The sequence below is a fragment of the Peromyscus maniculatus genome, chromosome 19 (genome assembly GCF_049852395.1).
Source record: "Peromyscus maniculatus bairdii isolate BWxNUB_F1_BW_parent chromosome 19, HU_Pman_BW_mat_3.1, whole genome shotgun sequence".
In the NCBI taxonomy this organism is placed as follows: domain Eukaryota; kingdom Metazoa; phylum Chordata; class Mammalia; order Rodentia; family Cricetidae; genus Peromyscus; species Peromyscus maniculatus.
Genome location: NC_134870.1, coordinates 13,040,398 through 13,054,880, shown reverse-complemented (window position 1 = coordinate 13,054,880; position 14,483 = coordinate 13,040,398). Strand labels below are relative to the sequence as shown.

At 38.0% G+C, this 14,483-nt stretch overlaps 1 protein-coding gene across 16 annotated transcripts in view; it reads left to right on the top strand.

Moving 5' to 3' along the window:
* Nol4 (nucleolar protein 4) overlaps positions 1-14,483 on the top strand; it is a 332,403-nt gene that overhangs the window by 188,432 nt on the left and 129,488 nt on the right. For 14 of the 16 annotated variants that reach the window (XM_006970216.3, XM_006970215.4, XM_042263793.2 and 11 more), the window contains one exon: positions 12,495-12,778. In XM_006970216.3, the coding sequence (XP_006970278.1) occupies positions 12,495-12,778 (284 nt within the window). Of the gene's footprint in view, positions 1-8,555; positions 8,786-12,494; positions 12,779-14,483 lie in introns of those variants that run through there. The other 2 variants (XM_042263791.2, XM_042263792.2) reach the window with 2 other exon arrangements.

The window sequence follows — 14,483 nt, the reverse complement described above, 5'->3', positions numbered from 1 at the left end:
GCACACACTCCCACCATACAGCACATTTCTCTACCTGCTTTCTCATGGCAGAAAATAAGAAGAAAAATAAGTCTTTCATTCTACAATTAGAGATAAAATGTTTAAACCACAGACCCATGTTAGAAGTAATATTTTCCCAGGGTGGAATTTCAGCACGATTGATCTCCCCATCGATCTGTCCTTCTGTGAAATGACTTGCAGAAAGCCTCTGTGCACATAGATAGTTGGGGGGTTAGCTGACAGGAGCCAACAGGAACTTGAGGGCCTTAGAAGATAGACTCTGAAGATTAAATAATGCTTATCAGGGTGATTGTCCCCTCACCATGTGAGCAAAATCACTAGGGTCTCAGCACAAGGAACCTGTGATGGCACACAGCTCAGCTTCATCTGGGATCAGCTTACACACGTGACTCTCTTCACTAGTGTTAAGGGTGATGTCTTTAATGTTGTGAGCTCCCTGCCTTCTCACACTTACATCACTCTTTTGAAAAATATCCTTCCATGTGTTTTTTACAAAGTAAGACTCCTGTGGCTAGAGATCCTTTTCCTTCTTGGTTTTGATAAGTGCAGAGAACAATAATGATAGACCTTTCTTCTGAGAAGTCCCCAGAGGTAAGTAGATGGGATTAAACTATCTTCAGGTTCAATTTTTCTGAACCTAGCTTGCTGGGTTGTCCATCTTATTTAATTCTACTGCTACTCACAGTCAACCCCTGTGACTGCACGTACAACCAGCCAATTGCTAAGTGTAGGTGTACTAATTTCTCTCATTTGGCCCTTAAACTCTTGCATAAGAAATGCTTCTAGGGCTGAACAGTTGACCCTGTGAGCAAGAGGGTTTGGTCTTCAATAAAGAAATTCAAGCAAGGCTGCATGTACCTGTAACCTCAGCATGGAGCTGCATGTATCTGTAACCTCAGCACTGGGATGTGAGGAAAAGCAGACCCGCAGAACTCACTGGCCAGCAAACAGCAAACTTTCAGTTCAGTGAGTGTCTATAGCACTAAGGTGAAGTACGAGTGAGGAAGAACCCCCACCACCCTACTCTGGCCTACATATGTGCTTGTACAAATATGTACTCATATCACACACATGCACACACAGGCAGTTCTGATCCTATTTGAGATGAACTGAACTTGTGTTCTGGTTTTTGTTGGGTTAGAAATGCCTAAATGTATTTTAAACAGTCATGCCTGGAAATTCTTCAGGAACTAAACTTTGAGGGGGTTGATACTTGTCTACCCTTTGTCATGTCTGAATTCTGTTATTACTCATCCTAACACATAATCAAAAAATACTTGTAAATGTGCTTATATACTCTTGTAAATTTACTGCCTAAAATTGATCACAGACATGACATCTTGAAGCAATAGCCACATCTAATAGTTCTGTTGCTAAGTGGTCCAGGCAGGTTCTGCTGGGTCTGTGCCACCAGGTAGAAATCAAGGTCTCAGTTTTGTTAAGCTGCAATAAGGAGGGCTGGGAAAGAGTCTGTTTCTGAGTTTATTTGACTTTCTGGCAGACTTTAATTCCTCTGAGTGTGGGACTGAGGTTCCTGTTTCCTTGCTGGCTGTTAGAGGGATGTCTGTCAGTGCCTTAGGTTGTCCTGATATTGTTAGTGGCTGTCCTCTGGATTCTCAGGCCAGAAGTGGTCACAGGACTTGTGTTTCAGGTCGTTTCACTTCTCAACACTAATCAGAAGAAAGTTCTATCGTAGTGTATATGGCTTTTTTGTTTGTTTGTTTCCTATTTTAATCATTGTCTTTTTATGTGACTATGCTGGCTTCAAACTCCTAATTCCCCTGCCTCAGCCTTTTGAGTGCTGGGGTTACAGATGGACATCCCCTTTCCTGGATTACCTCTGCGATTCTAAGGAAGGGCTCACATGATTGATTAATCACATTCAATCTGATATCTGTCTCTGAGATCAACTGTACCACATAACACAGCAGGGTCAAGGGAGTAATGTTTGATGATATTTTCAGGCTCTAGAAATTAGGCTGAGGGACAGTGCATAGGAGGCCACTTAATTTCTCACCATCACAGTCTCTAATGCATATGAAAACTAGTTTAGAAATGTGTGTGGAGGATCCATAGCCTAGTTCTCATATACACACAAACAGTGAGGTATGAGCTCCTGTGATAGTCTAGGTCTATAAATAGTTATTGAATATCTGCCTTGTGCCAATCAAATTGGTTGAAATAGATAAAAACGCTTTCTTCCCAATAGTTCCCCTCAAATGCTTCTAAGACAGAGGTGCTTACTCAACATTTGCATGAGTTTACCTGGATACTTTCTCAGAAGTTGTATAAAAACAGAATCTCTACCATTTAAGCTTTAGTTTTCCATATCCCTCACAGGTAAAAGAAACAATGAATGCTTCAAATATGGTACTCAGTTATATCCCACTCCTTGGCCACTCAGTGTGTTGTCTCCTCAGGTATAACTCCCCTCAGTGTTTTGAAGTATTCTGTTATGTAGTTTGGATCCCTTCGACATTCACTTTGTATATCTGTTCTGTTTTCTTAGATATTCTTACCAGCTTTGATTGGATTGTTTGTGTGGTCATTCTCAAGTGATTGCTAGAATTTTAGTGAATTTATGTATATTTTTACTCAGTCATTGTGTTCATGGGGAGGATGTTTCCCATCCCATCATCTTCATGATGGTGACATCACTCTATTTCTGGGTGTTCCGATTTGTTTTCTGTTGGTGTGATAAACAATGTGGCTCAAACAATTTGGTAAGGAAATGGTTTATTTCATCTTACATCTCCAGATCACAGTCCATCCTTTTTTTATGGCAGTCAGGGCAGGCGCTCAAGGAGGAATTCAAGCCGAGACCAATGAGGAGTGCTGGTGACTGGGTCCTCAATTTCTTGCTTCTGAAGTTCAGCTAGCTTTCTTATACAGCTCAGGACAGGGGTGGCACTACCCAGAGTAGACTAGACCCTCTTATGTCAATGAACAATCAAGTATATTTACCACTACCACATGCACCACCAATCTGATCAAGGCAATCTATCAACTGAGATACCCTCAGCTAACTCTGAACTGTGTCAAGTTGACATCTGAAGCTAATTGAGACAATAGATTTTCTCAAAAGCAAGAGGAATATTCCACACTAGTAAGACAAACTTAAAGTTTGCTTTTGGGAGGATGGGGGTTAAAGAGAACAACTATTTCACCAGATTAAGCAAGACAAACACAAAAGTTGATAATCTATTGGAAAAATCTATTGCAGATAGACAGAACCCATGGGAAAAAATGATCACATACTAACATGTAAAGATGATAACTAGAAAACAATGAAGTTCAGTGGTAACAGTTTTTATCCTCTCTAGGAGTTAGCAAACACCACGTTCCTGTGACTCATTTCCTTTGCTGCACAGCTTTTATTCTTTCAATGTGGAAAGAGGAGATGCCTACAAAAGCCAGCACTTGTCAATCAGGAGGGAAAGGACACTCTACAGCTCTCCCTGTGGGTTATTTATACACCTAACATTTGACTGCTAACCCACACACGACACCATCACACATCACTAAACAATCGCATATACCCAAAGACACTTGTAATGAGTCCTTCACATAAATCACCTGCAGATTCATTTTTTCCCAGATGAAACTAAAGTACATATAAGTTATTTCCAGCTTTTGTATCTAGTGATTGTACAAAGAAGACCTGGTGTTCTGAATTGAGGTGATGTTTTATTTTTCCTTAGTTCCTTAACAATGGAAATATACAATACACAATCGATGGACTAATTGATGTGTTTGCTGACTAATTTATATACACCAGTGGAGGTGAAACCTAGGGATAAGAGTGAAATACTTGACAGTAATCAAAGATATCCCGAAAACATTTGTAGCCCAAGACTTTACCTCTGGTTCCGAACCATTAATTGTACTGGTGATGAACAAACTTCACTGTACATGCCAAAATTCAGTTTCTTCAATCAGATGTCAAGTTATTCAGGGACTTGCTGGGTGTATGTCTTAAGTGAGGCCTTCTCTTTGTCAACAAGAATTGTCTTGATAATACCTTCCCTTCTGCAGAGCAGAACAAGGAATGCATCAGGTGTCTTCTGAAGACCCATCTCCTAACTTGCTCTGCTCTTTGTCCTCTGTAAAGGATTGCCCCAGGTTTCATACAAAACGCAGATTTGATCCAGATAGCCAGGGCACCCTTTCTCTGTTTGCTTTCATGTATTCACCCTCCCATGAGGCACCTGGGAGATTCTGTGAGGTGGAGAGCCGACCTGATAGTACTCAGAAACATCAAAAAGAAGGTAGCCAAGATCCTATCTGGCCAAATGCACTTGTATCATACATGAACTTATTACAGCTGGGTCTTTATATATTTTTTATTTCTTTTCAGCTCTTAAGAATAAAGTACTTTCTGATTTATTATTGACACGGTAAAAAAAAAATCCCTCTTAATTTGTTGCTGACTAAGTGCCAATATAGGGCAACCTCCTTTTGTATTGTATTAATTTTAGCCTCAATTAGAACATTTCTTTTTCAGAATAACTTACTTTAAAATCTGTTTTTGTGTGTGTGTGTGTGTGTGTGTGTGTGTGTGTGTGTGCGCGCGCGCGCACCTTAGTTATCAGTTTGTAACAGTTAAGGATAAAGATCTGAGACATTTCTTATAGAAACTGTCAATCTTCTAATGGAATGACCATTTATAATGTATGATAATATCTTGTTTCTGTTGTCACCTTAATTTGTTTTCAGGTAAATATCCCTCAGGTGGTTTTCTACCAGCCTTATTTGAATACACTGGCCACTATACAATAATTGTCTTAGGTCCATCTGAATTATAACATGGTATTTTGTCTTTGTAAATATTGACTCCTATATAAAACTAAATATTACATAGTCTACAGAATTGCCTTAATTTTAATTAATGATAGTAAATAGCTTCATAATATATGAATACCATCAACACTAGGATTATTGCCTTCCCTAATCTATGATGTTGTTCAATCTATTTATCTATATCTGGTTTTGAATCTTTATCTGTATCTGTGATGTTAGTTTTGTGTCCAAAACTAGACTAGGTTCTTCAGAGGAACACAAAGATGTATAATATGTAAAATGTCTAGGGTCTGCTAAAATGATTCATCAGTTACTGTACTTATCAAGCAAGCCTGATAACCTGAGTTCAGATCCCCAAAGTGTGTATAAATACTGGTAATCCTATAATTTCAGCCTCAGAAGGTGGAAAAAGGGGATTCTCAGAGCAAGCTGACTACCCAAACTAACTATGTAGAGGCACCCTGGGTTTGACTGAGAAACCCTGCCTCTGTAAATATGATAAAAAGCACACCAGGACTGGTTTATATCGACTCTGAGCCTCCACATGAACACAGGCAAAAACCTGCATACACATACATGCATCACACACATATGTACACACACAAACACAGTGCATCATATAAACTTTCTCTCTCTCTCTCTCTCTCTCTCTCTCTCTCTCTCTCTCACACACACACACACACACACACACACACACACACACACACACACACACACACACACGAAAATAGAGAAAGGGAAAAAAGATGCAAAATGCTTAGCTTATGAAAATTTAAACTCCAATTTGGTTAATAGTACACATTTCGAAAATCAAGGAAAGGAAAGCCTTGAAAAAAAGGGAAATAAGTCAACTCCTACTGATGTGTGCCAAATCAGTTCTAGAGAAAGGGACTTGAAAACCAACAATGGTATTGACTAGTTAGATACAATTTAAGACAAATTAAGTGGCAGGTTAACTAATTCAGGAACATCTGTTCTAGAGTCTGTGGATGCATCTGTGCATGGTGTGTGTGTGTGTGTTTGTGTGACTGACATATATTTTCAAGTCATACTGAAAAGATTAAAATGTGCATACACATAATTTTCTATCAGAAACTCAATTCTGTAAAATACTAAGCAAGCCAACAGATAAACTTCAAATATTATTTTGTAGTTTAGACAACTAATAAGCCACTGACGTTATTATATTAATGTTCATGTACAGAACTGAATCATCTTAGAATCGGGAGGAAGTTTAGTCATGGGTCACTTGAAAGTTGCTTAGAGGTCACATAGAGATAAATGGTCTCTCCTGAGACTAGACTGATGTCATCTATGAATTTCTCCAAGTTCCTTCCTTGGGAGACTTACTCATTCATCAAGGAAATAAGAATCCATAGCAAAGTACTCATAGTTCTTTGAAGTCCATATCCCTGTTGTATCATGCAGGAACTCTTCCTAGCTTGCTGCATGCCTCTGGAGCTGCTTGCAGGCTGTCCTGAATTGGATAAGCTTCAAACAATAGCATTACGGATATGCACGAATCTTTAGTCCTTCAAACTCTGGCTCTTGTACCCAGCATTCCCTGAAAACCAGAACCTTGTTTTACCTGACTTAAATCATACCTAAATAATCATGACTGTCACTTCCATGGATGTTAGTGATTTTCTTTCTCCTAGAGATGCCTTCATATTAATTTCACTTCTATATTAATCATGCGGGACTCTCAGGAACCAGATACTGTTCTACTCTTGACTTGACAGTTTACTTTGGACTAAGATCAAAGTTTTGTATGGTTTATCTTTAATTTACCATGCTCAATGGAGGGTCTTGTCCACTATGAGTGCTTAATAGATGTTTGTTTATTTTTAACACGTATTTTATTTTATGTGTCAGGCATAGATGTTTATGTGCCATGTACATGCGGTGTCCACAGAAGCCAGATGGGGATGTTAGCTCCCCTGGAACTGGAGTTTCAGAAATTTATGAGCCACTGTGCAGGTGCTGGATCTTCTGAAGTGTTCATGCCAAGTGAACCACTTCTCTCGTCCCTGGTAGAACACTTAATACAAAATAAATAATCAAGGTTACCTTTTGTCGATAGACAAGAATTAGCTTCATTGTTTAATCATTGCTTACTTACATGCCTTGAAAGAGCTACCTTATATCTATGCATACTTTATATTGCCTTCTTATATTAAATTTAATTTTTAGAATGAACTAAGGGCTACCAAACAAAGGCAACAAGATCACCTACTGTAGTATTCATTCAGTAAAAAACTGAAGGCATTATTTTCTCAGTCTTGGTAAAATCAGTTTTATGATTTACAAACAAGTGTTCTGTACCTTCTCAGTGTTTGTCATACATGCATTTATTTATCACAGTAAATTTGTCCTTGGTATGAATACTCTGACTTCAAACCTTGGCTACATTTTTCTGTACACATTCAAGGTTATATTGTCAAATAGTCTATAATCCAAAGAACACTGTGCAATGCAAACAGAAGTGACCGACTTTTGTTTTTTCATTTATTTATTCAGAACAAGGTTTGATTTGATAGCCAAATTTCAAACCCATGATCCTTCTGCTTTAGCTGGTCAGGTGCTGGATTGTAACATTTTTAATAGACACTTTTCCCATCTTGGGAGTGCAGGATGTTAGGAATCAGGCTTTAAATTCTTGTGTGTAAGATAACAAAAGATGATAGTGAGAATAACCTGCCTTCTGCTTTAGAGCAGAGGGTGTCTGGAGTGAGGGGGTGTGTCTGTTCCCATTAGGCATGCACAGGGATCTAGATTTTGCAGGGCACTGAGATTACAGAAGACATCTACAGATATTAAGAGTGCTTGCACCTGATCTCACTTTGCAGATAGATTTATAAAGATCTTTGAAGCATTCTTTTTCTTCTTCATATAAAGTGCTATCTTTTGGAACAAAATTATCTACATTTATACTTGGGGATTTGAAGTTTGTTTTATACTGATGTATGAAAAAATTTCAAAAATACATCAAAGAACAACTTATCCTAAGTGAAGAAATGTAATGCATTTAGGCTAAAAACAACAACAAAAAAGTCTTATTAGAGCCATAAGTATCCAACCCAGATTTTAGAAGTAAGCTTCCAAGTATGAATCTTTAGGTAAGGATGGAATTTTTCCTGTTTGTTTTCTAAAAGCAGCTGGTCAAAGGCCACGATGAAGGGCTATGGAGAGTGACTAAAAGCCAGGTGCTTCAGGAGTGTTCACACACACACACACACACACACACACACACACACACACAAACACACACACACACACACACCACTGATATACACAGACTCACGATTCCATAGTCAAATACGCACAGTAACACATATAAACTTTAGACAGTGTTAAAGTTTAGTCAGCTTCATAGGGGGAAAGCTAAGCATTAAAGTTGGTTGTCATTAAAATGACCTCCAAGTAAAACGCTGATAGAAGTGTTCAAGGTAATCGGTGTTTCTAAGATCCTTACTACCTGATGGTAAATATGGGGAGTAAGGAAGAAGAAAAGAATAAGATGGATAGCCTTCTGCTTGGTATTACAACCTTTCTGTGGAAACTAGAGCAGAGCTAGCAGGCACACAAGCCTCCACAACACTAAATCCACTCCATCAAAACTCATCTAAGGACACATCAAATCCAAACATCCCCCAGCCCTCCCCACGTCAGTGGATTCCACACTATTGCATCACCATATTCCACATTCTCATCTGTTGCTAGGTACCCTGGGCATCTCTGTTCACCCAAGCTCCAAGTGCTGTTTTTTTCTTCAGACTTAATACAGAGTCTTGATTCAGATGCTATGGTTCCTAAACTGAATCCTTGAGAGAAGACCCATCAGCCTTGATTGAGTATCCGAAGCTCCTCCCCTCCATACCCACTACAATTCAAAACACCTTTCTCAGTCTAGCAGCCTGTCATTCACACCAGCATCCAAGGTGGATGGAGCAAACTGCATTGGGTAAGAAGGCAGAGGACTCCTCGAAAGCAATGAATTGGTCTTGGTTAGGATAAACTGCAGACTATAAGATTTGCTAATGTGGTTGAATGAGGCGAGACAATAAAAATTTGCTAATTTACCCTCTATTTAATGTTTATTCAGTGCTCTATGTTGATTTATCTAAATGAAAACCTCTGAAATTTGTTTCAAAATTGATTTTTTAAAAATTTTATGCTGAAATGTTACCTTTAATCATTTTAATTACAAGATATGTAAGTATATCTTATACAAATAAACATAGTTTACTGATTTGTTCTGTAAAGCATATTGATTTACTTAGGAATCAAATATGTAAAGCTATTGAGTTTAGTTACCTTGGTAACATCTGGAGTGAACTACTCCATCTAAAAATATTTCTCACATTGCTTATATTTTATGTGAAATTATAATTAAATGATATTTGTAAAAGATTCTCCAAAATGGTAATTCTCATCCAACCTAATATATAAATAAGTTTATCAGTGTATTACCTATTTATTATGATCTCAGATTAAACAAAAATATAGTAGGTTTAATTTTTAACTATAATAGAAATTTAATTTGCTTTATGCTAGCATGGATTTGGCTTAAAATGTAACACATATTATGTTATGTATTTGATATTGGTAAAAATTTCTTACAGGGAATGTCTGATATATTTTTAGAGGATTCTAGTGAACAAAAGTTAGAACATGTGTTTATAAGTGAAAACAATTATATTTAAATATGTCCATGGTGCTCTCCTTTAGATTTTCTTTGAATGAAATAACAACACAAAATAAATAACCCATTGTGAATTGGCATAAATGCTTCAGTTAGAATAAAATAACACACATTTTTCAAATTATTTTTTAAAATTTTTTATTATTTTATTTTACAATATAATTTAATTCTATATATCAGCCACGGATTCCCTTGTTCTCCCCCCTCCCACCTACCTCCCCTTCCCCCCAGCCTAACCCCCCATTCCCACATCCTCCAGGGCAAAGACTCCCCTGGAGATTGAGTTCAACCTGGTAAACTCAGTCCAGGGAGGTCCAGTCCCCTTCTCCCAGGCTGAGCCAAGCGTCCCTGCATAAGCCCCAGGTTTCAAACAGCCAACTCATGCACTGAGCACAGGACCCGGTCCCATGGCCTGGATGCCTCCCAAACAGATCAAGTCAATCAACTGTCTCACCTATTCAGAGGGCCTGATCCAGTTAGGGGCCCCTCAGCCATTGGCTCATAGTTCCCTAATTATCGTGCTAGAAACCCCATCCATTGACTAAGGGAACTGGATACAGAAATCCATGGCCAGGCCCTGGGTGGAGCTCCAGGAGTCCAATTGGCGAGAAAGAGGAGGGTTTATATGAGCGAGAATTGTTGAGACCAAGGTTAGATAAAGCACAGGGACAAATAGTCAAATTACTTTTTTTTTTTTTTTTTTTTTTTTTTGGTTTTTCGAGACAGGGTTTCTCTGCGTAGTTTTGCGCCTTTCCTGGAGCTCACTTGGTAGCCCAGGCTGGCCTCGAACTCACAGAGATCCGCCTGGCTCTGCCTCCCGAGTGCTGGGATTAAAGGCGTGCGCCACCACCGCCCGGCTAGTCAAATTACTTTTATAGGTCATTTTCTTTAAATCCGTATTAGAAAATAATACGTTTCATTGTTTAAAAGTTGGTTTTGTTTTCAAATAAATAGCTGTGAAAACTACCATTATGTTGTTTGGGACAGTCTCTTGAGCATTTCTGTGTATATATTATTTATTCATAAACTGGGTTTGATTAGAAATATAAACTGTGTAATGAAGTGTAATTTTCCATTTAAATATGTTCTAACTTTTACACAAAACTGCTTTAAATTATTGTTTATGTCATTTTATTTGTTTGTTTATTTATTTATTTAAGTTCATTAAGTACATTTTCTTGCCTTCCATCCTGGGACCCTGGTGTCCATCCTGGGACCCTGGTGTCCATCCTGGGACCCTGGTGTTCATCCTGGGACCCTGGCTGTCTCATTTCTTCTCTTCACTCTTCTGTTCTTATTTCTCTCCCTGCCTACCCCAGCCTTCAGAGATGCCAACTTTGATGGGTTCCGATTCTTTTAACTGATTCCTCTCAACTTTCCTTCCGCCCCCTTCTTACCACTGTCCTCACAAAAGTCCGAGTAACGTCTATAAAACAGAATTTTATAGTCAGGTGTGTGTGGCATAGAGAATATCATCTCATAAAGCAAAACGACATGAGAAAAATCTTCTTTCTGTCCCCTCCTTGCCAATTCCATGTCACCCCCCCCCCAAACAGATCTAACATGCTGAAGTTTGCTCCGAGTGAGGACCCAGCCCTTTAACAGGCACACCACTTTTCTTTTCCTGTTCTGTGTTAGCTACTCACCATGATCTCTTACAGCGCCTTTGCCCTAAGTAACCTTCTGCCCATGACGTTGCCTGGGCTCACCTCCCTGCAAGTAAGATTCCCAAGATGTTCACCTGGCCGGTGTTCTTTATCTATAGGAGTTCAATTCATATTACCATAATTCCAGAAGTCTTTGTTTCTTCCCCTGGATAGGAAGTGCATTTGTCTGTATTGTGTTTACTTTTCTGTCCCTTTAGTTATTTGTGAACTCACTGGAAGCAGAGTCTTTATAGGCCAAGTATTTATATACATACTGGATAGAGAGGAGGCCTAAAAGAAATCTTTTGAATAAATAAGTAAACAGACCTGTTTTAGAGTTTCAGTGTGTATTTCTATGAATGGAATTGATTAAAAACATTAACTATTCCATTACACCCTACAAAACAATGCATATTTCATGATATCCAGAAGTGTGCAAAAATCACAGTGTATTTTATTCCTCTTATTTATTTATATTACTATAGTTAAGAATAATTAATACCCTTTAAAAAAAACAGCTTCTCATATCTGTTCATACCCTTTGTAGACTATGGTAAAGTTGACATAAGAAAAATAGAACGTAATTGTTTTATGTAAATTTTGTCTGTGTATTTTCTTTTTATACATTGAAACAAAATCAGCTACCCGAGTAGCTTTTCCTGTCAGTACTTCATGAACCACATTTTCCTAAATATTAAAATGAAGTATGAGTAGATATATAATATTCTAATTATTTCTCTTATTAGCACACTTTTCTATTTTTGTAAATATTTGCCTTTTCTAAATCATTATGCTATTCAGCTCCACACTGATACACATGTGTTTTTAACTTCACAGAGCTGCATGCAAAGATTAAACCATCTACACTTAAAAGTCATTAACATGTACTTCCTGGGACAAAGATTATGTATGAGTGGTTTTAATATATTTTACTTAATACTTAATACTTAATACCCATGAAGCATATAGCAATGTATCTACCTGGTTAATTGTGAATTGCCCCCAAGCCTGAATATTCTTAATGGAGGAGTCAAATCGATTTGCAAAACAATTGCTAATTATATCATTTTTTGTTAAGTTGACTTTTCTTTCAGATTGCTTTTGATATTGAACTATGTTCTTTTTAATTTGATATCATGCCTATGTTTTAGTGTGTGTACTAGATTAAAACAATAATTGCTGCTTCCAAACGAGGTTACTGCTTAGTTAAATTACATTTCTGAATAAAATCAGAAGCATATTGCTGCGTATCTATCAAAACTTAGCACTAGTTGGAGATTATCTAGCATATTACTCAGACTACACATCTTTCTTCCTAACAGATGACTCTGCTGCAGAGAGCTTTAATGGCAATGAGACTCTGGGGCACAGCTCAGTTGCTTCAGGGGGAGCTCATGTCAGGGAGCCTGGGGACTCCAGCAGTGATGGCAAAACTGGGCTGGAGCAGGAGGAACAGCCACTGAATCTGAGCGACAGCCCCCTCTCTGCGCAGCTGACTTCAGAATACAGGATAGATGAGCAAGGCAGTAATGGGAAAAGCAAGTTTAAGAACCTTCTAATCTCTGACCTCAAGATGGAAGGAGAAGCAAGAGAAAACGGAAGCAAGGTAAGACTCGATTACAATCACTGGATGGTTTGTGCAAGGTCATGCATATCAAGACGAAGCACACATACACATTACTAATAAGCTCATAATTATGCATCCTGTGTGTTCACAAAACATTATGTCAGGAGTAATATAACCAAGTGAACTGTGTCTCAATGATGTGGGTATTATTTGATATAGGAAGTGTTTGATTTGATGAATTTCATTTCTATAATCTACTTATGGATCAGTCCCTGGGAATTTGCCAAGTACAAGTGTGAAACGTTTAGTCTCAGTTCACAATTTTGAACAGTCATAGCATCAATTTCTTATTTCTCTAGACTGGATAGGTGAATGGGCAGTAAGGTTTCAATTAAATTCTCCAGTTTGCTTTGGAGACCTGGGGGCTTCATCACTAATTTGCTTTAGGGATGCTAAAGAACTGTGAAGTGTCAGTGTTCAAGTTGGAATTTGTAGATTAAATATGTACAGAAAGATGTAATGGATCCCAAACCTCTTTCAGACATATTATCTAATTTCTAGATGGTTATATTAAAGTAAATTACAACCTCGCTATGCTCAGGTTAAAACATTTTAATCTTTGAAAGTATCTATACTGGAAATCCTGCTTTGTTCATTTTAAAGAATCAATTTCTTCTATAGATGTCAATCAACTTGTTAGCATCTTAGTCCAGCTCATCAAGTTGTGCTGCAGAGAGGATATCCAGCTGTCATCAGAGAATATAAAGAATGTCATTTTCAAAGATGCAGCACTTTGGACAGAACTGAGAATTTTATGGCATTCTTCATTGTTGATGTCCTTGATTCTTCCAGACCATTAACATCTAGTTGTAGACCTGGCTTTTGACATGATCCTGTAAGCAAAATGTCTCAACCTGGATTAATTTTGTAGTTCAGGCACTATGCTTCTGAAATTGGCTCTATTTAAATCTCCTCGTTGCCCGAGGGTGTTCTGTTTTATCCTCTTCAGGCGAGTCACTTGACATTATAAGACACTTAAGCTCTTCTGCCTGAGGGAGACTGCTACCACGTTTACCCTGGTAAATGCATAAATACATTCTTTGGTGGTTCAAAGTTAGATCACACAGCACAGGAAATGTTCTACTTGCTATCATTTGAATCATTGCATACATCTTATAAAAGAGAATGACGCATTTTTCTTCATTCTATAGTATCTTGCCTTTAAAAAGCCTAGATAACCACAAAACATGTATATGAATATAATTAGGACAGTTTGCTTGTCATCACGATAATTCTGAATTTTAAGATTTGGGGGCTCTAAGCATGCATAAGATCACTCAATTTTAGGACCTCCCTTTAACTCCACAACCATCTTCATGAAGTTAAAGTTTTCCTAATTCAGCATTGGACTTTATCTTTACTTCTCTAATAAAGACATCACAAAAAGGATCAACAGTGGCAGAGCTTTCACTGCCTTTTTCAACATAGCCTGAAATAAATTTGTTAAATTTTATTTTCATGTCACTTAATAGCACATCTGGGTGCATGGTTTCCATCTTCTTTGAGATTTGTGGGACCTTCAGGTTCTAAACATGCCAGGACACCCATATCTGATTCTTGAAAGGGCAAACCACCACTGATAGTCTTGACCACTTGACCGTCAATCAGGATCTGCCAGTTTTTTGTTCATAAAATGCCTTTCATCATGGTTAAGATCCATGCCACAGAAGTTCGGTAGATTTTG